Source organism: Mixophyes fleayi, chromosome 2 (assembly GCF_038048845.1).
Source record: "Mixophyes fleayi isolate aMixFle1 chromosome 2, aMixFle1.hap1, whole genome shotgun sequence".
Classification (NCBI taxonomy): Eukaryota; Metazoa; Chordata; class Amphibia; order Anura; family Limnodynastidae; genus Mixophyes; species Mixophyes fleayi.
In genome coordinates, this window is record NC_134403.1 from 83,494,417 (window position 1) to 83,517,091 (window position 22,675).

The 22,675-nt window shown below is 40.3% G+C and overlaps 1 protein-coding gene across 9 annotated transcripts in view; it reads left to right on the plus strand.

Moving 5' to 3' along the window:
* The window catches only part of STAT6 (signal transducer and activator of transcription 6), a 331,337-nt gene that overhangs the window by 265,213 nt on the left and 43,449 nt on the right, over nucleotides 1–22,675 (plus strand). For 8 of the 9 annotated variants that reach the window (XM_075199421.1, XM_075199413.1, XM_075199415.1 and 5 more), the window contains 9 exons: nucleotides 394–542; nucleotides 2,483–2,614; nucleotides 4,365–4,553; nucleotides 8,441–8,488; nucleotides 12,447–12,534; nucleotides 13,364–13,480; nucleotides 14,182–14,274; nucleotides 14,753–14,959; nucleotides 18,337–18,431. In XM_075199421.1, the coding sequence (XP_075055522.1) occupies nucleotides 394–542; nucleotides 2,483–2,614; nucleotides 4,365–4,553; nucleotides 8,441–8,488; nucleotides 12,447–12,534; nucleotides 13,364–13,480; nucleotides 14,182–14,274; nucleotides 14,753–14,959; nucleotides 18,337–18,431 (1,118 nt within the window). The remainder of the gene's footprint in view (nucleotides 1–393; nucleotides 543–2,482; nucleotides 2,615–4,364; nucleotides 4,554–8,440; nucleotides 8,489–12,446; nucleotides 12,535–13,363; nucleotides 13,481–14,181; nucleotides 14,275–14,752; nucleotides 14,960–18,336; nucleotides 18,432–22,675) is intronic. The other variant, XM_075199416.1, reaches the window with a different exon arrangement.

Genomic DNA, 22,675 nt, shown 5'->3' on the forward strand with positions numbered 1-22,675 from the left:
ACTCATAATATTGGTAATTTTCGCAAATTGCTGCATAACAAAAGAGCTTGTGGTGCAACAACCAGTTAAATGTTTGGTTTTATGTTCAAACCTGTACTAGAAAAATGTTAGCAAACATCTGATTGGTGGCTATGCGCCATTTCTTTTTGCTGTCTACCAGTTTTTATAAATATCCTCTACTGTTTTCTCCTAAGACATAGAATTGCTTATGTTTTATGTGACCTATGTTTTATTCAAAGCCGGGGACTTGATTTTGATAATGGGAGCTTAGAGGTAAACAACATTTGGCGCCCCAGCACATTTACAAACCACACCATTTTACGGCTATTATTTGAAGCATTGCCCAGCACCAATGTTCAACTATTAAGTATTCAAATCTGTTTTTCATTACAGCAATGGGTAATGTTGGTTGAGGAATCATTAAACTCACTGAGCACTGTTCAAGATCAGGCACTTAAAAGAATTGATATCTGGAAGAAGCAACAGCAGATGGCTGGGAATGGAGCGCCCTTTGACGGAAATATGCTTCCCCTTCAGGACAGGTGAGAAGAATTAAATTTTGAACAAACATACAATGTCAATATTCATATATCATATAGAGTACAATGATCTTTGGTAATGTATACAGAGTGCCAATTTCCTGTTAGATATATCTTCAAAATCCATGTTATATATTCACGCTGTATATTCACACTGTATAAACAAACCTAAAACAGTTCCACTTTGCTTTTCAACTCCAATCACTCTCCAAACATGCAGGAGACATGAAACGGGAATTAAAAAAAAAACAAATGATAGAATTATTGCAGAAAAATAATTAAAATGAATTTGTTTAATATGTTAATTCTGATATGAGAAAAATCTTTAAATCAGACTTAAACTTCACAACTTCACAGCACAGACAGTATACCTGCTCTCTTAATTCTTATGGTGTCACATTTTATATCTGACAGTTATAAAAAGTATCCGTTATAAAGGGTGACACAAATATGCTGTGCATCTCCTTTGTATTTTGTCAGCTTGAGGGTGCATAAAGTAGTGTATAGGTCAACACCTTTAAATATTTTCAGGAAAACAATCCATAAAGTAGACATTTTCTTAAATATCCTAATATGTATGGGCCTAGAAAGTCACGGTCAATTCCACATTAGACACCTATCCCGTTCCTAGTGTTTAATGAGCTGATAAAACTGTTGGGTAAAGCTTGGAATCTTATTAGCCTGGTGCTAATGAAAAGGTACTGACAGATTCCCCTGACTGAACTGGTAAAGGAGAAGACAGTGACCTTTACACCAGATGGCCTGCTCCACTTCAAGGTGTTGCCATGTGCCATAAACAAGGCCGTAACCATATTCCAAGATATTATGGAAGTGTTATTGAAACCCCATGGCCATTACACCATAGCATACCTTGGTCTGCAGTTTTAACTACTAACAAATGCGTTGGGGGAAGTCATCCTAGGAATAAGCATAGTGCAATTGGAAGTCAAAACCATAGAGAGCCTGCCATTTTCTGTACCCTAAAAGCACATGGGGGACACAGAAAAAAACACTATGTTACAAATAAAATGCCAAATGTATTTTAAAAATGAGATGGATATTTATATATAAAATATTTTAAAAAAAAACCTTTTTTAATGCTTTTGTTCTGTTAATGCCACCCTGTAATAATTGTTAGATAGCTTTCCCCCAACATTATTACCATTGTTATCATCGGCAGTAAACCCTTCCATCCATTGAGCACTGTCACCGTCAAAAAACATCTGTATTGTCCTCTTAATTATTGAATGTAAGAAACTATTTATATGTGTGAATAACAATTTTTTAAGCCTTAACACAAAAGTCACATAAACCATAATTGTTGAATCATTTTAATGTATAGTCCAGAAGTTTGCACTTGTGTGCTGTTTAACACTACCACCAGCAGATAAACAAAAATATGATATATTAACTGTTGTGATGGAAAATTATTGTGGCCATGAGTCATGTAGGTCTCAAGCAAACAAAGTATCAACAAATCGGGTATCTGGGAGTTGTTGCTGCTTATAGCTATTATGCTGATTTTGAAATATTATTTGGGCAACTGCTCTTACAATCAGCACAAACATATAATTTAAGAATATAGAGCAATTACTTAAATGAGAAGCCATAGCTCCTAAAATTATACGGGCTGACGCCTTTACCATCTTTATGTACACTCACTGTGCATTTTTAGTGCTCTCTACTACAGTATGAATTAGTGCACTGTGATAATAACTGGTTGTAGGGTTTATCTCAATAAAACCGCTAACTAAATTGAGAATTTCATAGAACTCGGCAAAGCACGCCAAACTATATCAGGTTTTCTATAGCAAGAAAAAAAACACATTTATCAAGATTTATAGACGTAATCCTGCCTCAGAGAGGCCTAAGCTTAATGTTTCTATTCAAACCTTTTCTTAAGAATTTCCAGATTTATTTATGTGAAATTTGTCTTTTTCTAGGTTGGAGTTTCTTTTTGGTATATACGACAAACTTTTTCATATGGTTGGAGAACTTGGTGAGACAGGACAGAGATTGGTGACCCCAAGATTTTTCGATCAAATAAACTCTGGCTTTGGTGCGCTTATTAAGAGGTATGGTTAGTTTTTCAATATTTTATTTTGTACTGCTTTAGAGTTCTCTTCAAAAATGATGTAGCTTACTATGAATGTATGTTCAATATGTTTTATATAGAGTATTGCATATGAAACTACAATCTTCCTCCACCAGGTTGTCAGGAACCTCGCATCACTACTCTGTTGTGCTGTTAACATTTGGCTACCCCGATTGACTGCATGTTGGCCTAGCCTCTACTACTTCAGACTTCCTAAAACACAGACACGCAGAATTTGGCTGCGCTGAAATAACTCTGTGCTGCTGTTAATATTCTACAGTTTGGCTGCAAGTTGCATATTCCACTGTCACGTACCCATAAGCTCTACTATTCCACCGTCACATACCCTCCGCTCTACTATTCCACCGTCACATACCCATCAGCTCTACTATTCCACCGTCACATACCCTCCGCTCTACTATTCCACCGTCACATACCCATCAGCTCTACTATTCCACCGTCACATACCCTCCGCTCTACTATTCCACCGTCACATACCCATCAGCTCTACTATTCCACCGTCACATACCCATCAGCTCTACTATTCCACCGTCACATACCCATCAGCTCTACTATTCCACCGTCACATACCCTCCGCTCTACTATTCCACGTCACATACCCATCAGCTCTACTATTCCACCGTCACATACCCATCAGCTCTACTATTCCACCGTCACATACCCATCAGCTCTACTATTCCACCGTCACATACCCATCAGCTCTACTATTCCACCGTCACATACCCATCAGCTCTACTCTCCCACTGTAACATACCCAACAGCTCTACCATTCCACCATCACATACCCCCTGCTCTACTATTCCACCGTCACACACCCATCAGCTCTAATATTCCACCGTCATATACCCTCCGTTCTACTATTATCATCTATTTATTTATATAGCGCCGCTAATTACGCAGCGCTGTACAGATAACTCATTCACATCAGTCCCTTCACCATTGGACCTTACAATCCAAATCCCCTAACATGCACACATAGACCGAGAGAGACTAAGGGCAATTTAATAGCAGCCAATTAATCTACCACTATGTTTTTGAAGTGTGGGAGGAAAACGGAGCACCCGAAGGAAACCCACGCAAACATGGGGAGAACATACAAATTCCACACAGATAAGGCCATGGTCAGGAATCAAAATCATGACCCCAGTGCTGTGAGGCAGAGGTGCTAACCACTAAGCCACCGTATTGCCCACAATTCCACTGTCACCGTGCTGTCACATACCCATCGGCTCTACCGTTTTGTTTTTTTTGTACATCCATGAATAACTGGTTTCAAAATCTAATAGCTTCTTTGACTATTGTCACAGACACCTACATGCAGTGCACAATATAATGGGACAAATGGTGTATTTAACTCTCCCACCTTTCACTGCTCTTCACTTTCATAGGTACCCTACGGATTGGGAGAAGAGTAAGCGGTGTGATTGTATGCATTATCCTTATTTGGGGAGGTGCCGGATTTCTCTGTCTGTAAAAATCTGTTCAAAATGACTATTTAACCTTTACATAATATTTGGCAGTCATTAATTTGGAGCAGGGCTTGCAATTGAATCAGGTTTGTTATATATGCTTTAAAAAGTGTGTTGTTTGAAGCCATATAAATAACTTTATACATACATCAATTATAATTGATCAAGTGATTTGCACCATTACATGATTTACCATCAATGGTTCATATCAGTGTTGACTATTTTCAATCCTCTTCATAGCTCTTTTCTGGTTGACAAGCAGCCGCCTCAAGTACTGAAGACACAGACCAAGTTTCAATCCAGTGTCAATTTCATGCTGGGATCTAAGATCCTCTCTGGTATCAACAAAATGCCTGTGATAAGAGCAAATATTGTCACTGATAAAAAGGCACAAGAACTGTTTTTGGCAACTACCAGCGAGGCATTAAAGTGAGTATAAATATGGATGTTGTTTTAATGACCTATTTGCAAGACGGATTTTACGATGTCAAGACAAGGTCTAGAAAAAGATCGGGTCCCTTTTTGTTAAATTATTGCCACAGATAAAGTGCTGTAAACCTGCACCTATTATTATTATTATTATCTTTTATTTGTTAGGCGCCACAAGGTTTCCGCAGCGCTGCACATAGTACAAACAGTAGACTATACAGGGTATAACAGTACAGAACAATAAACAAAAAGTACCAATACTTCAGAAACTCCAGGCAGGCAGAAGCAATAGACACGGAGCAGAAGAACGGGTTAGGAGACAGGAGGGAAGAGGGCCCTGCTCATACGAGCTTACATCCTAAGGGAGGGTAAAACAGACCAGGCACAAGAGGAGCCAGTTGAGGGAATGGGAGAGAGGGGAGAATGAGCGGAGGAGATGGGGGTTAAGTGGATGGTTGGTAGGCTTTGAGAAAGAGGTGAGTTTTGATTGCACGTTTGAAGGAGCACAGAGTAGGAGAGAGGTGGATGGAGCGAGGGAGGTCATTCCAGTGAAGGGGGGCTGCACGGGAAAAGTCCTGGATTCTGGAATGGGAAGAGGAGATCAGAGTGGAGGAGAGGCGGCGGTCATTGGCCGAGCGCAGGGAGCAGGTGGGTGTGTGAATGGAGAGGAGGTTAGAGATATAAGGGGCAGTAGATTGGGAGAGAGCCTTGTAAGTGGTGGTGAGGAGTTTGAAAAGAATTCTGTAGGGGAAGGGGAGCCAGTGTAGGGCAAGGCAGAGAGGGGAGGCAGAGGAGGAGCGGCGTGAGAGGTAGATGAGTCTTGCGGCCGCATTGAGTATAGAGCGCAGGGGGGAGAGACGGGAGTGGGGGAGGCCGGTGAGGAGGAGGTTGCAGTAATCCAGGCGGGAGATGATGAGTGCATGTATGATGGTTTTGGTGGCCTCCTGAGAGAGAAAGGGACGGATGCGGGCGATGTTGCGTAGTTGGAAGCAACAGACTTGGGCAAGAGAATGAATGTGGGGGGCAAAAGAGAGAGAGGAATCAAGGGTGACACCCAAGCAGCGGAGTTGGGTGACAGAGGAGATGGTAGTGTTGTTAACGACAATGGAGAGGTCATGGTGGGATGGGAGGCTGGGAGGAGGAAAGACAATGAGTTCAGTTTTGGAAATGTTGATTTTGAGAAAGCGCTCCGACATCCAGGAGGAGATGGCGGCGAGGCAGTCAGATACCCTAATGAGGAGGGTGGAGGAAAGATCAGGTGAAGAGATGTAAAGTTGAATGTCGTCAGCATAAAGGTGATACTGAAGGCCAAAGGAGGAATTGAGAGCACCAAGGGAGGAAGTATAGAGCGAAAAGAGTAGAGGGCCGAGAACGGAGCCCTGTGGGACTCCTACAGCGAGAGTGTAAGGGGAGGAGGAAGAACCAGACGTGGATACAGAGAAGGAGCGATTAGCGAGGTATGAGGTGAACCAGGCGTGGACAGAACCAGAGAGGCCGAGAGAGAGAAGAGTTTGCAGCAGGAGGGGGTGGTCCACAGTGTCAAAGGCTGCGGAGAGGTCAAGGAGGATGAGTAGGGAGAAATGACCCTTGGATTTGGCCGATAGGAGATCATTAGTAACCTTGGCCAGGGCAGTTTCGGAAGGGTGGAGGGGGTGGTAACTGAGAAGAAATGAGGGACTTAAAGAAGGATTGTTTGGCGAGGGAGAGGGCTGAGCAGAAAGAACTGAATGAAGTCGGCCATGGAACGAGATTTCATTCAGAGGCTTTCAGCAGTGCGAGAGCACTTTTGGAGGAAGCGGGTGAGTTTTGAGTGCCAGGGCTGGGGAATCGTGTGGCGTCTGCTGACAGTAGAGGCCGGGGCGACAGCGTCCAGGGCAGTAGTGAGGGAGAGATTGTAGAGGGAGGACGTCTGGTCAGGACAGACCAGGGAGGAAAGGGGTGATATGAGAGTTTCAAGAGAGGAGGAGAAGGAGGTACGGTCAATAGCGTCAAGGTTGCGCCTGGTGAGGGTGACTTTGGGCGAGGCAGGAGCAGGGAAGGAGGACAGAGTGAAGGAGAGGAGATGGTGGTCAGAGAGTGGGAAGGGAGAGTTGGAGAAGTCAGAGAGATCACAGAGATGAGAGAAGACAAGGTCAAGGGAGTGACCAAGACAGTGGGTGGGGGAAGAGGTCCACTGAGTAAGGCCTAGGGAGGAGGAAAGGGCAAGAAGTTTGATGGTGGCGGGGTCAGAACAGTTGTCAATAGGAATATTAAAGTCACCAAGTATGATGGAGGGAAGGTCAGAGGAAAGGTAGTGGGGGAGCCATGAAGCGAAGTTGTCAAGGAAAAGGGAGGAGGGGCCTGGGGGACGGTAGATGACGGAGACACGGAGGTGGATGGGGGAGAAGAGCCGGATGGAGTGTACTTCAAAGGAAGAGAAGGAGAGGGAAGGTAAAGAAGGAATGACCCGAAAAGTGCAGTTAGGGGAAAGGAGGAGACCCACTCCACCTCCTGGACGCTCATTCGGTCTGGTGGAGTGGGTGAAGGAGAGGCCCCCATAGGAGAGGGCAGCAGGTGAAGCAGTGTCAGAAGAAGTAAGCCAGGTTTCAGTGATGGCAAGAAGATTTAGAGAGTCGGAGATGAAGAGGTCATGGATGGAGGTCAGTTTGTTACGGATGGACCTGGAGTTCCAGAGGGCACATGAGAAGGGGAGGGAGGGAAGAGGGGAGATGCGGATGAGATTGTCAGGGTTGATGAGGCGAGCGGGAGGGTGAGGGGTGGGGCAGCGAGAGATGGGCGAGAGCAGGGGGCTGGGGGAGAGGATGGGTATAGGAAGGGAGCGGGGCGGCATGGTGAGGGATAGGGATGGACTGGGACTAAGAGAAGGGGCAAGGGTAATTAACACAGAGGTGAGGGCACCTATACACTTATAAGAAGACCTTGGACCTGAGACAAGAAAATGACAACGTACTATTAAATAGCATGGATTAAAAATCAGGCTTTACTTTTTTTGGACCAGATTTGCTCTGGATTAAGCTGTGTATAAAAAGTGTATAATAAACACCCAACTCTAAAGTCTATAGCTTTATTATACTAATACCTATAATCAGTTACAAAGACAAGACAGAAGCAATTGTTGATTGCTAAGGAAGAAGTTACTTATGCTGTTATGGTGCCCTTTGTCAACAGTATATTTTGTTTACATAATCAAGTAATTTTATATACTTGAATGAATACATTTCTTCATTAGGTGTGCAAAATTGAAATTTGGACCACAATATCGATTTACTGGCACAAAGTCCATTTTATAGCACAAATCCATCGCATCAAACGAATGTGATACAAAAATTAATAAGCATGATTTTGTGACACGACATCAAAGGTGTAAAAATGTGATATTAAATAAATTCTATAACTTTATTTTGTAACATACAATAGTCTGATGTCTAAAAAATAAGTTTTATCCACAAGTTTAACTATAAAAAAAAGTTGTTTGCCAGTTGCAGAACAATGGTATAAACAAAAAATATTGTTCACTAGTTTCTGTCAGACACATATAGTCATTTTTTAAGGGGTTTACATACTAGCTGGAGTATTTAACAAATACATTTTGTGTAAAAATCTAAAATTAAATTCCTTTGGTGGCCATTTAGAAAACACCAAGCCTGCAGGCAGCCCCCTATTTCCTAGCAGTCACCTGCTCTTCCAGTGTCTGAGAAATCAGATGAGTTATCCCCCAACTCCCTGCTGTTTCCTTCTTTTATGAACAGAGAAAAGCGTGAGTTCGGGCCAGAAGTTCAGATTGGTGGTATTTCAGAAATCGATAATAACAGTTATATATTTTCTCATAACATTATACTCCAGTTATATTTATTCAGACCTGCAAACTTGATTTTGTTTTTTTACAGTGAGATTGTCGGGAACAATTCAACAAGAACAGGAACAAGAATGGCAGAGTAAGAGGCCTGTGTGCTGGAAAAAACACTTTGCTCTGCATGCTAAAAAAATGATGTATTAAATTCGAGAGAAACAGTTAATGGAATATGCTGTTAGTCAGTGGTCAAAGTGGAAATTTAGAAGTGACAGTGTGGAAACTGTAAGTGAATGGATTTGGACAGTTTTGCAGTCATAGCAGTAGGAGAAGTGGTGGTTATGGCATATCACCATATACCAGCCCACTTTGACCGAAGTGTTCTGCACATGGCAAAAGGGAGCTGGCAAAGTATTATAGTGTACAAAGCATCCCCCTTATAATTTAGGTTAGCTAACCAAAAGTTCATATATGAAACATATAACTGACTTGTATGGATTTGTAAGAAAAATACATTATTATAGCAGCATAGAAGAGAACACTTAGCATATGCTATGGTAATAATAAAAATATGGTGAAAATCGAAATGTTTCATGTGCATAGTATGAGAAAAAAATACCATGTACATCAGATGTAGCAATCCCTTCAAATGCCTCCATGTAGCCTCACATACACCCATATGGCCAATATGCCAACACTTAGACAATATAACTCCATATAGCTGCACATGCCACCACATAGACAGTATACCTCCATATAGCTGCACATGCCACCACATGGACAGTATACCTCCATATAGCTGCACATGCCACCACATAGACAGTATACCTCCATATAGGTGCACATGCCACCATATAGACAGTGTACCTCCATATAGCTGCACATGCCACCACATAAGACAGTATATCTCCATATAGCTGCACATGCCACCACATAGACAGTATACCTCCATATAGCTGCACATGCCACCACATAGACAGTATACCTCCATATACCTGCACATGCCATCATATAGACAGTATACCTTCATATAGCTGCACATGCCACCATCTAGACAGTATACCTCCATATAGCTGCACATGCCACCATCTAGACAGTATACCTCCATATAGGTGCACATGCCACCATATAGACAGTGTACCTCCATATAGCTGCACATGCCACCACATAAGACAGTATACCTCCATATAGCTGCACATGCCACCACATAGACAGTATACCTCCATATAGCTGCACATGCCACCACATAGACAGTATACCTCCATATACCTGCACATGCCATCATATAGACAGTATACCTTCATATAGCTGCACATGCCACCATATAGACAGTGTACCTCCATATAGCTGCACATGCCACCACATAAGACAGTATATCTCCATATAGCTGCACATGCCACCACATAGACAGTATAGGTGCACATGCCACCATATAGACAGTGTACCTCCATATAGCTGCACATGCCACCACATAAGACAGTATATCTCCATATAGCTGCACATGCCATCACATAGACAGTATACCTTCATATAGCTGCACATGCCACCACATAAGACAGTATATCTCCATATAGCTGCACATGCCATCACATAGACATTATACCTAAATATAGCCTCCATATGCGGAACAGAAAACAGTTCCTGTTCTCTGTTCTGCATACTAGTTATGTGTATTAAGCTGAGTAAACATGTTTTGTTTCATTCCTGAAAGTTGTCACTCCAGTCGTTCTAAACCCACATCTACAGGCAGTTCCAAATATTGTGAATGGGATATGCAGCTTAAAAAGTGCTATCTGGACAAGTAGACACACTTGTGCCCATACAGTAGCATTGTGTGTCTGCACATTTTGCAATTAATAAATGACCCTTACTGAAATTTATTTTGAGGCACAACTAGCAGTTTTATGTTTAATTATGTAGATAATATGTCTGATTGACAAATGGCACCCATAACCTTTATACCAAGGGTCTATTTTCTACTTACATGGGTTACTATTATTATTATTATTGCTGATTTGTAAGGCATCACAATGCCCGCAACGCTGTACAATGCAGAATACAGATATTACATAAGACAGGGAAATACAAGGTTGAAATGAAAGCAAAAGATATTGGGACAGCAGTGTGGATGTACCAGTGTGCAGTATAGATTGCAGTAGGGTAGGTTCTAGTTAAGAGGTGGTCTTTCATTTCAAGATTTAAACATAGAATTTGATGGCAGATAGGAACCACTTTGTCCATCTAGTCTGCCCATTTTTTAACCTATGTTAACCTCAAACCCTATTTGATCCTTCTCTGTAAGGGTATCCTTACGTCTATCCCAAGCATGTTTAAATTGCTCTACTGTATTAGCATCTACCACCTCTGTTGGGTGAGAGTAAGTCTGGATTCTGACCTTTGACTACATTGTCCCTTGTATGTGTGTATGTTTCCATAAGGACATTATATTGTAAACTGCACTAGCATTTACTGCTGTCCCGGAGGTGGTGTAAAATGTGAACTCACTATCCCGTAAAGTCCAGGAGAATAACCGATGAAAGAAGATTGTTGTATTAGTGCACAGAAGAAGAGCGTTACAAACAGACCGAGCTGTGCAAAAATAGGAACATGGCATTAAAAAAAGAAACAGATCTTGTGCTCCAACTCACATTTTTTTCTGCAAATGATGCCTATTATTCTACATTCCCATTCTAGAGGCCAGGCAGAAGAGATATTAGGAAGGTTTGAAATAATTGGCCTAGTCACTCTCCGAAACTTAGAGAACACACTCAAAGTGCTTTCATCAGTGGGCAGCTCCACAAATGTGGGACTTTGCAGGTGCATAAAACTTGAATCACACAGAAATACTTGTTATACATGGTTAATGCTGGGTGGAATGTGTGGTTTCCTTGTATTTCTTTGGTTTGGATATTGTTCTTTACTTGACCTGGTGGAGGTGTGTGGTAAAGACTTGTCCCAAAAAGAATTTCTGGGGTCAGTGGTGGTGAATGAATTTAGGAGTAGTGTGGTGAAAGAAAGTGTAAGGCATATTATTTAATAGAATAAAAATAAGTTATGTGATGTAATAATAAAAAGAGGAGATAGTTAAAAAAAAAGAAAGTAGACGATGTAAAGGTTATGAGTGGAATGTAGGAGAAGAAATCGGTGAATATAAAGAATTTAAATGGATTCGGTGGTGTACACTTTTGATAACAAGTTTTGAGTCTTCTCAGATAAGAAATGTTGTTTGAGAGCTGGTTAATGAAAATAGTACAGTACAAGAGTAAGTAATCAAAATGAAGTAGTGAGATATGTTATAGTTCTGTTTGATATGATAGATTTGCACAGTGTAGAATGAAAAGTGCATGACAGTATAAGAATGAGAAAGATGTAATGAAATATATTGATTGAAAGATAAGAGAGAGACATAAATGAATAATAAAAGCAAATAATGAAATATGGTCATTAGTTATATTATAATGTGATGATACCACAATTATAATATTGAAATACCCGAATAAGAAATAGATAATATTAATAAAAAATAAAGAAGTCGTACAAACTTATACATGTTTTTCATTAACTAATTCTTACATGAAAAGACTCATAGCTTGTTGTCAAAAGTTTATGGCACATAAATTCATTATATACATTGATTTAAACTCTTACATTACTGTTCATCAACCCATAACCTTTGCACTGCTTACTTTCATCTTTCTATCGATCTCCATTTTCTCTTTATTATTACATCACATTATTTCATTTTTGTTATTTTTATTGATCCTCTTCTCTCATCAACTATTGAATTATTTCAACCATTACTATTGAGATATTTCCTATCATTGTGGAATAAAAATGATCTCTATGTATTAGTTTGACCATCCTGTTCCTGTAGTCTACCAACAACGCCAGCTCTCAAAATTCTTTTTGGGACAAGTCTTTGCCATAAACCTCCACCAGGCTGAATAAAGAGAAAGCATCTGATAGGAAAGAGGGGATCACAAGGCATGTCACTGCATACACTCGCTCCAGCCAGTGCTCCACAGCAATTGCCACTTGTTTCTAGTCCTCACGCGGAGCGCTATCTTCCACTGGAGCATTTCATTGTATGTCTCTGATTTCAGTGATGGCACTGGCGAAATAGAAAATGGAAGATCCGTGTTTGAGATCACCCAAGCCACGCGGTCATGTGGAGCAGTTTTTAAAAACATGGTATGGATGAAATTAATTACATTTTTCTGTGTCTTGCCTCCCTTTGTAATGCAAAAAGAAACGTATTTAGAATACCCAAAGGCAATAGGACCATGTTGCTGCTTTCCAACTGTCCGCAGGAGACGGCCAATGGCAGTCCAGTGACAACTGGAGATCTTAGGCTAGATATCCTCTTCTTTTCAACTCTCTATAACATGTAATAGTATTGTCTTCTTGAACGTCTGTATTTGTGAGTACTATTGTCTTACTGTGTACCAAATATTTATTGAGCTATACCCAATATGTGAGACTCCTCCTATTTCTGTGAGCCTTTACATATATTAAGACATATATTTACTAAACTGCGGGTTTGAAAAAGTGGAGATGTTGCCTCTAGCAACCAATCAGATTCTAGCTGTCATTTTGTAGAAAGTACTTAATAAATGATAACTATAATCTGACTGGTTGCTATAGGCAACATCTCCACTTTTTCAAACCTGCAGTTTAGTAAATATACCCCTAAGTTTGTTGAAAGAAGAGAAGACTCAACATCATCATAAAATCAAGTGTGGCAAGATGGAGGTCGAGCATATTTACATGTTGAGATCTGAGGCACTGTGGACTGCGGCATCAGACAGAAGGGAGGTGGAAAGTAAGACAGGTTATTTTCAGTGCTGTAATTGGATTTAAACATTATTCCTCAAATAGTAATATATGAATTATGGTAAATGTGTTTGGATATTTTATTTAATTATTTATTTCTTAAAATCTTTTTTTTCTTTCTCCCCAGTTATATTCCACCTCATTTTACCTTTTGCATTTTAATAATTCTTGTGGTTCTTGTTCTCAGCTGCTGAAGAAGATAAAGCGCTGTGAGAGGAAGGGATCAGAATCAGTGACAGAAGAGAAATGTGCTATATTGTTCACAGCTGAAATCAACTTCAGTGGCTCCACTTACATCGTCCAGGTAACTGTGGAGGTCGTTTCCGAAGTGCACAACAGCTGAGGTGCAAATCAGAATCCTCTGTAAGGGCGCCGTGTGCCTCTGTTTACACAGGCGGGCCTAGATTTCCTCCAAAGTGCATGGATTTGAGCAGCAGCCATTCGCACCAGCTGATAGGAGTGGTTAGGCAGAGCGACTGCTTTCTTTGCTAAATATCGCCTATGCACACTGGTGCGTTTTAGTTTGGTTGAGCAGTGCAAAATCAATGTTATTGGGATAAAAGAGGGCATTCCTTGCTATGGGGAAGGACGTACAGCCTTTTCTACTCTTGATTGTTCACGAACTCTGACCTGCTGGAGACCTGCTTTCATCCTATACTTTTAATGAGTTGCATTCTGCACCCAGTGTAAAAAAACAAAACACAAAGTGCTACACGTAATAAAGACAGTCCCAACTTCCTTCTATGTTGTGATTCAAACCACAGTCATATTACCAGTACCTGTGACTTAGGCACAAATACAAATCACAGACATTTTCATATCGTATTTGTAGCACAGATAAGCGCACAGACTATAAGAAGGTGTCTATAGGTTTCACCAGACAAAGGAGTCCATGGCATAAAAAGGTTAAGAACCCGTTATAGTGGCTATTACACACTATGATAATTTTCCTGTTGAAATGTCTGGTTCACAACTGTCTGATCTTGTTTCCAATTCTGTTTCTAGGCCTTATCATTGCCAGTGGTGGTAATTGTGCATGGGAATCAAGACAACAATGCTAAGGCCACAATTCTGTGGGACAATGCCTTCTCTGAGATTGTAAGTGTGGAAAAACTTATGTAAACCTCTTCCCCATTTATACACAGCTGACATTATAAAAGTACCCTGTCACGGCTGAGCGTACACAATCTGACAGCTCACTGATCAATCAGGAAGTAGATGAATATTGTACTTATAGCTCCTCTGGAGGAAAGGAAGGGAGTTGCATGTGGAGCTGTAAAAAATAGCCAAATAACAATCAAAACAGTCAGATGACCATTATATATACACAGTAGTGTAAGCGGAAAACGACCTAGATAATTTTACCCTTTTCTCATTATGGGGCCTATTTATTAACAAGCAGCGATAACAATATGTGATTGTTATTGTAATTGTAGTTCAGTGACCAGTAAACAAGTGTCAGCCTTTAGCCTTGTGCACTGGTCACATAGCTCTTTGGTGACTTCTGAAATTCTAATAATTAGGAGATCACCTTTCTCTGTATGTTGTAGTGACTTATTCCTTCTGTCGTTATTAGGGGCGACGCCCTTTCTATGTGGAGGAAAAAGTTCCATGGAAAAAAATGTGTCACACTTTGAATATGAAATTTGTGTCTGAGGTGGGGACAAAGCATGAACTGTCTCCTGAGCATTTCTGGTTCCTTGCTCAGAAGATCTTTGGTGAAAACTGTATTCGTTTGGATGATTTAAAAGAGCGCACTGTGTCCTGGGCTCAGTTTAACAAGGTAATTACAGTGAAATATAAACAGGTCACTTTTTAATTATATACAGTTTGTTTTTTTGGGATACTACAATTAAGTTGCCTATTATGAAATCACTATCGATATGTACAGATGGAGCACATTTGTTGTGGACAAGCGGCACATTCCAGTGCCTTTCTCATAGAGCATCGTTTACACCTAATTCATACAAAGAGGCCCGGGCACTCTTGTATTAAAGACGCTGCACCTCATCAAAATCAAAAATCAATCAAATGAAAAGAGGGCGCTGCAATATATTCAAACAAGTGTAGATGAATGACATAGAAATTCACTTTTAAGCGGAATCCTGTAAATACTGTAGAGAGTATACAATCAGGAGGTATTGTTCTAAAGGCCGACTTTCACACAGATGTAATGTATATAGCTCCTTTATGATGAGATCGTGTGGTATCCAGCAAGAGTATTAAGAGTCCGTATGTACGGACGTAATTCTTACCCTAGATGTCCCTACACAAAAAAACATGTCTGGACAATATTTGTTTTAAATAATATCATACTAGTATTTTGCAGTTTGTATCGCAATATGGCCCTGGTTGACATTTTATTGAAGTCTGCTGAGGTAATTTATAAAGTACACTAAAAATGTCTTGATGGGCATTGGGTGGCCTGCGTGGTATACCCAGCCAGCCATGAGCCGCCATTCAGATTGTATAAACTGAATGCAGTCTTACATTAATGTTATTGCAACCAGATTGTAAAAACTGAATGCAGTCTTACCTTAATGTCATTGCAACCAGATTGTATAAACTGAAAGCAGTCTTACATTAATGTTATTGCAACCAGATTGTATAAACTGAATGCAGTCTTACATTAATGATATTGCAACCAGATTGTATAAACTGAATGCAGTCTTACATTAATGTTATTGCAACCAGATTGTATAAACTGAATGCAGTCTTACATTAATGATATTGCAACCAGATTGTATTAACTGAATGCAGTCTTACATTAATGTTATTACAACCAGATTGTATAAACTGAATGCAGTCTTACATTAATGTTATTACAACCAGATTGTATAAACTGAATGCAGTCTTACATTAATGTTATTACAACCTGTAGTTTTACTGAAACCACTGGTACTGTTGTAATGAGAAACCTCTGCAGCTTCCCACACAATACATTATTGGCTGAAACAATAGTAATTTCATAGGTTAGATGCCCCTCTGGCCCCTACATATTCATTATGCTCGTCTACTGGTGAACTGAGGTAGAACTAGTATTGTAAGGTATTATAGAGGGGAAAACTTAAATCCACTGTCCTCTTTTTAAAGATACGTAAAATAATCCACTATTAATATCAAGGATAGGTTCCTAATAAATCTTTGGTTTCATTTTACCATATCCATCATGGTCTAATATTGTTCACAGATATCTCTGATGTGTATGTTTTCACTGTTCTTCTCATGAGCATTCATTCTGTAGTCCCTGAAAGTCAGTAGCATTTAATACTGTGCTTATTTTGTTCATTTGTTGATTTTGTACTTTGCATAGTATGTGATTATTTGTCAGTTTATAGCTTACAGCATTAACATTGCTTTGCTCATAAGTTTCCCATTTCTTTCCCAACTCAATAAACACTGTAAATAAATATTGAGATTAAAAATTTAAATTGATAAAGGAGTGTGGGCTTACTCTGCCAACCTATCCTTTCATTGTTTATCTGTGATCTTACCAATTCATCTTGGGGTTCTTTGTAACCATCAGTAACCTCATGGTAATAACCACTCTTACTAGTGTTAGTCAGCCACCACTCACCGACTGTGAGTGCCTACTGCGCACCAGTAATTGGACAGTTCACCTCTTTGCTGCTGACTGTGACAGACTCCTCCTGACTTAGGACCAGGATGGCAGGGCAGCAGGCAGAGCATTGACTTGGTGATTGGTTCAATACAGCACTGACAGGGAATGGATTAGAGTGCTACAGAATTACTACAGATAATAGGCGCTGTGCAGAATCTTGTAGAAAGATTAGTGACTATTGCTCATATATAGCGCTTGTAAGGACTGGTGCACATCACTATGTGATCCACTGTGATCCACCTATTTGGAATACAAGAATGTACACACTGAATAGAGCAACATCTGCTCTTTATATAGAGCCAAATCTGGTCTCCAACCCTGCCATACATACAATAAAGCACTGGAAATAGTGCACTAATCCTAGTGGAATTTTTGAGCATGGGTCCATCTTGGAGAGGGGTTAGACTGCACTGAGCCAACCAATCATGACTAGATTTTACTGGGCCAATGGACACAGAGCCGTAACTTAGAATTCTAGTGCCTGGGGCGAGAAAGACAAATGCCGCCCCCTAGCCCTCAATTTTAACCAAATTAGCCTAAAATATTCCTAAATTGCGCCCTGGGCGGTCGCCCCTGTCGCACAGCCCTAGTTGGCCTGAACGTTATCTTCATGCCTATTTCATTTCTACCCTGGCTTTAACAGACATCTTCCCTTGCAAATCAGGATAATTTTCAGTGCAATTAAATATTAATGTTTAGCATCAGAGGGCAGCTCTAACCGCAGGGATTCTTTTATTGAATCTACTAGAAAGTAAACTAAAAGCAAACGTGTATATATTTTTTCTAAACACCACCAAAACATACTGTGGTTCTTGCTCTGGCATCAATCCACCTTTCCAAAACAGCAAGAAGCAGGATTCTACATAAAGTTTTACATAATAAAATTTTGTACATAATAATAATAATAATAATAATAATAATAATAATAATAATAATAATAATTTAAATTATATAGTGCTTTTTAAGTTGTGCAGGAATAATATGGGTAAGCGATTTTTGTACAAAACACACATCAAATGAACGTCCCCTGAGTTTATTGAAGCCAAAATGGGTGAGATCTTTGCATTATACCCCCCCCCCCCACCCCCCTCATATGTAAACGTCTTAGTGCTCTTTGTAGCGTAGGTTGTTATTGTCTGGTGATGACCAGAAAATAACTACTAAGGGGACAATTGAAATAAGGGACTCCCCTGTTTCAAACAAGGGTATCCCTGAGTCTCTAGGAGCCAGGGTGGGATGAGGTTGGGCACTTGTAGTGCTCTGTGAATCTCCTGGCCCTTCAACTATTTCTGTAGTGCAGGAGAACAAGAGCCAGAGTGCTCAGTGACATCTTCCTGGTCCCCACCAGCAGGAACTGGTGGGGGACTGGTAAATTTAGCAGTGACTTATTTGAATCCTCTGTATGCTAAGGATGAGTGGGACTTAGAAATACAAATACATTTATACATTTTTTCACATTTTCATGTGGGGGAAGTGTATGTCCAGCCACAAGGTGGTTTTCCTAACTCGTTTCTAACCAGTCTTCTCCTTTTATACAGGAACCTCTTCAGGAAAGAAACTTCACATTCTGGCAGTGGTTTGATGGAGTTGTGGAACTCACCAGAAAACATTTAAGAGATTACTGGTCAGACGGGTAAGAAACCTTGAAGAATATCAGGCTGCATATTCAAGTCAGTGAACTATGACAGCACCCATTATAAACAGAGCTGTTCTAATATAGAAGTTGGTAACAGTGACTATCGCACATGGGTCAACACAAGGAAAAGTAATATGCAAATACAAACATCTCAACTGTGTTTATCATAAAATGTGCAAGTGAGTGTTCAGTTCTGTCACTGTGAGAATCTGGCCTCACTAACGTGTATGTTAAATAAGGCCTTGTCATAGTATTATTGGTTATAATCTCTTGGTAGGGCTGGCTTCCAAATGAATTGAGTCACAATTTTTTCATGGCATGATATGATCTCTGTATTATAACACAGTTTCTCAGTTCTGGCAGGCGCTTTGCACACACATTAAATTTATGGGTCTTATATTGACACCCTGCACCACGGTGCCCACTAGTCTCTACTCCCTCCTATTTACTGCTGTGGGGAGGTACGCTCTTTTAGTGAAGATTTAAAGCTTCACTTACCACTGTATAACAGCTGCTACCACTGGAACCCCTATCACACTATTGTCACCAACATACTCCTAATCACACCATTGTCACCAACATACTCCTAATCACACCTTTGTAACCACCATACTCCTAATCCCACCTTTGTCACCAGCATACTCCTAATCACACCATTGTCACCAACATACTCCTAATCACACCATTGTCACCAACATACTCCTAATCATACCATTGTCACAAACAAACTCCTAATCACACCAATGTCACAAACGAACTCCTATTCACATTATTGTCACCAACGTACTCCTAATCAGACCATTGTCACCAACATAATCCTAATCACATCATTGTAACCAACATACTCCTAATCACACCATTGTCACCAACATTCTCCTAATCATACCATTGTCACCAACGAACTCCTAATCACATTATTGTCACCAACGTCCTCCTAATCAGACCATTGTCACCAAAATACTTCTAATCACACCATTGTCAGCAACGATCTCCTAATCAGACCATTGTCACCAACATAATCCTAATCACACCATTGTCACCAACATACTCCTAATCACACCATTGTCACCAGCGAACTCCTAATCACATTATTGTCACCAACATACTCCTAATCACACCATTGTCACCAGCATACTCCTAATCACACCATTGTCACCAACATAATCCTAATCACACCTTTGTAACCACCATACTCCTAATCCCACCTTTGTCACCAACATACTCCTAATCACACCATTGTCACCAACATACTCCTAATCACACCATTGTCACCAACAAACTCCTAATCACATTATTGTCACCAACGTACTCCTAATCAGACCATTGTCATCAAAATACTTCTAATCACACCATTGTCACCAACGAACTCCTAATCACATTATTGTCACCAACGTACTCCTAATCAGACCATTTACACAAACATACTTCTAATCAAATCATTGTCAGCAACAAACTCCTAATCATACCATTGTCAGCAACATTCTCCTAATCATACCATTGTCACCAACGAACTCCTAATCACATTATTGTCACCAACGTACTCCTAATCACACCATTGTCACCAACATACTCCTAATCACACCATTGTCACCAACATAATCCTAATCACACCTTTGTAACCACCATGCTCCTAATCAGACCATTGTCACCAAATACTTCTAATCACACCATTGTCAGCAATGAACTCCTAATTAGACCATTGTCACCAACATAATCCTAATCACACCATTGTCACCAACATACTGCTAATCACACCATTGTCACTAACATACTCCTAATCACATCATTGTCACTAACATACTCCTAATCACACCATTGTCACCAACATACTCCTAATCACACCATTGTCACCAACATACTCCTAATCACATCATTGTCACCAACATACTCCTAATCACACCATTGTCACCAACATACTCCTAATCACATCATTGTCACCAACATACTCCTAATCACACCATTGTCACCAACATACTCCTAATCACATCATTGTCACCAACATACTCCTAATCACATCATTGTCACCAACATACTCCTAATCACACCATTGTCACCAACATACTCCTAATCACATCATTGTCACCAACGTACTCCTAATCACACCATTGTCACTAACATACTGCTAATCACACCATTGTCACCAACATACTTCTAATCAGACCATTGTCACCAACATACTCCTAATCACACCATTGTCACCAACATACTCCTAATCACACCATTGTTACCAACATACTCCTAATCATACCATTGTCACCAACGAACTGTCACCAACATAATCCTAATCACACCTTTGTAACCACCATACTCCTAATCCCACCTTTGTCACCAGCATACTTCTAATCAGACCATTGTCACCAACATACTCCTAATCACACCATTGTCACCAACATACTCCTAATCACATCATTGTCACTAACATACTCCTAATCACATCATTGTCACCAACATGGACAAAAGGGATTATATCTGCGCTAATACCCAGTTCAGTAGGAGGTGGCTGCCAAAGATGGGGACAGTGTAAAAGGGGGGGACCCCTCCCCCTGGTTGGATATCAAAGGACCACAAGAAAAGACTTGAGGTAGTCCCTAGGCGTCTGTTTGTTGTAATCATTAAGGTATATGTCAGAGACCAATAGGTATTTAATTAGGTCCATATAAGAACACAAGGGTTAAATGGAGATGTATACTCCATATTCCAATATCATGGTGCTGGTTTAAATTAATAATAATACATGCAGCAGGTATCAAAAGTTTTGATTGCAAAAACGAACACAATCCGCTCGTTTTACAGTGATGGTACAAAGTATATAGTGACTTCCAGCAATCTAGCCGATATAAAAGGTTCTATTCATGAACACAAATTACTCACTAAACGTGATAGTCCAGGTAATAAAGTTCAGCCCGATGGTGTGCATCGATTGAAACAAGTCCCGAAGGATAATGAATATTTGCAGTATCACACGCTGTGGGTAATATTCCCTGAACTGATCACATAATAAAAAGTCAATAAGATGGATGCGAGTCACTGAACGCCAAAGGTGCACAAAAGCTCCGGTGTGTCACAGGAGGGTAAAGAAGGTGAACTTACCCCGCTCCTGGAGGGCCCGCTCTGCAGATGCCTGTTCCAGGAGGCCGCTAAGTGGTTCTCCGTCCGTGTTGCTCGGCATCCAACTGTCAAGTGAAAGTACGTGATCCGCGCATGCGCATGCAGCAGTGTGTATCCGATCTGCACAGACGTGCAGTTGATGTGGCAATACAAAAGTGTAGATGTTAGTTGATGCTGGTAAATCCGTTTGGAATTCCTTTCCTACGCGTTTCGCCCAATAATAGGCTTCCTCAGGGATGTGTGGAGGACAAAGGCCACTCTGCCTCCCTTATATAGTTGTTTAAACGGAGTTGACCAATAGAAAGTTTTTATAGTCCAGATGTATTAATAAGGACTTATCAATGGGTAAATTCAATATATGGCAGCAAATTAGTGTACATGGTATTGAATATATATGAAATTCCTAAATAGGGATCGAGAATGTTAAAAAGTTGCAAACGTATCCTCTATTACTCTAAAGGATAAAATTGTGATGGTACATAATAAATAAATAAATATAAAGTGTACACTAGAGGAAGCTGTTAAGCTCAAAGTCAATATTGAGGCCTCGTGGTGTTAAAGTTTTGAGGGTATAGATCCATTTACTCTCCTCACGTGACATGGACCGAATGAAATCACCCCCCCTCCATGATTTTTTCACTTTGCAAATGCCTAGGAATTTAAGCACTGAGGGATCTTTATTATGGAAGAGGGCAAAATGACTTGAGACACTATGCGCCTCAAATCCCTTTTTGATGTTCCTTTGGTGCTCACTGACACGGGTATGTAGATCTCTTGCAGTCCTTCCTATATACTGTTTTCCACAAGGGCATTCGAGCATATATATCACCCCCTTGGTGTCGCAAGTGATTTTTTCTTTAATGGTGTACGTGACACCTGTAACAGTTGCAGTAAAAGTATTAGCAGGTTTTGTGTCCCTCACATGGCTAGTTCTACATGCTTGGCATCTTGTACAGTGAAAAAACCCTTTTCTCTCACAGTGGAGATAGCCAGAATGTGGGTAAAATTAATATTCCAAAGAAGGCAGCCTATAGGTCCATTAGGTACTGATGATATCACTGAGCCATGTGCATGAATTTGTGAATACTGATTTAACCTACAAAATGGCTGCATCTACTGTGTGTAGATGACCC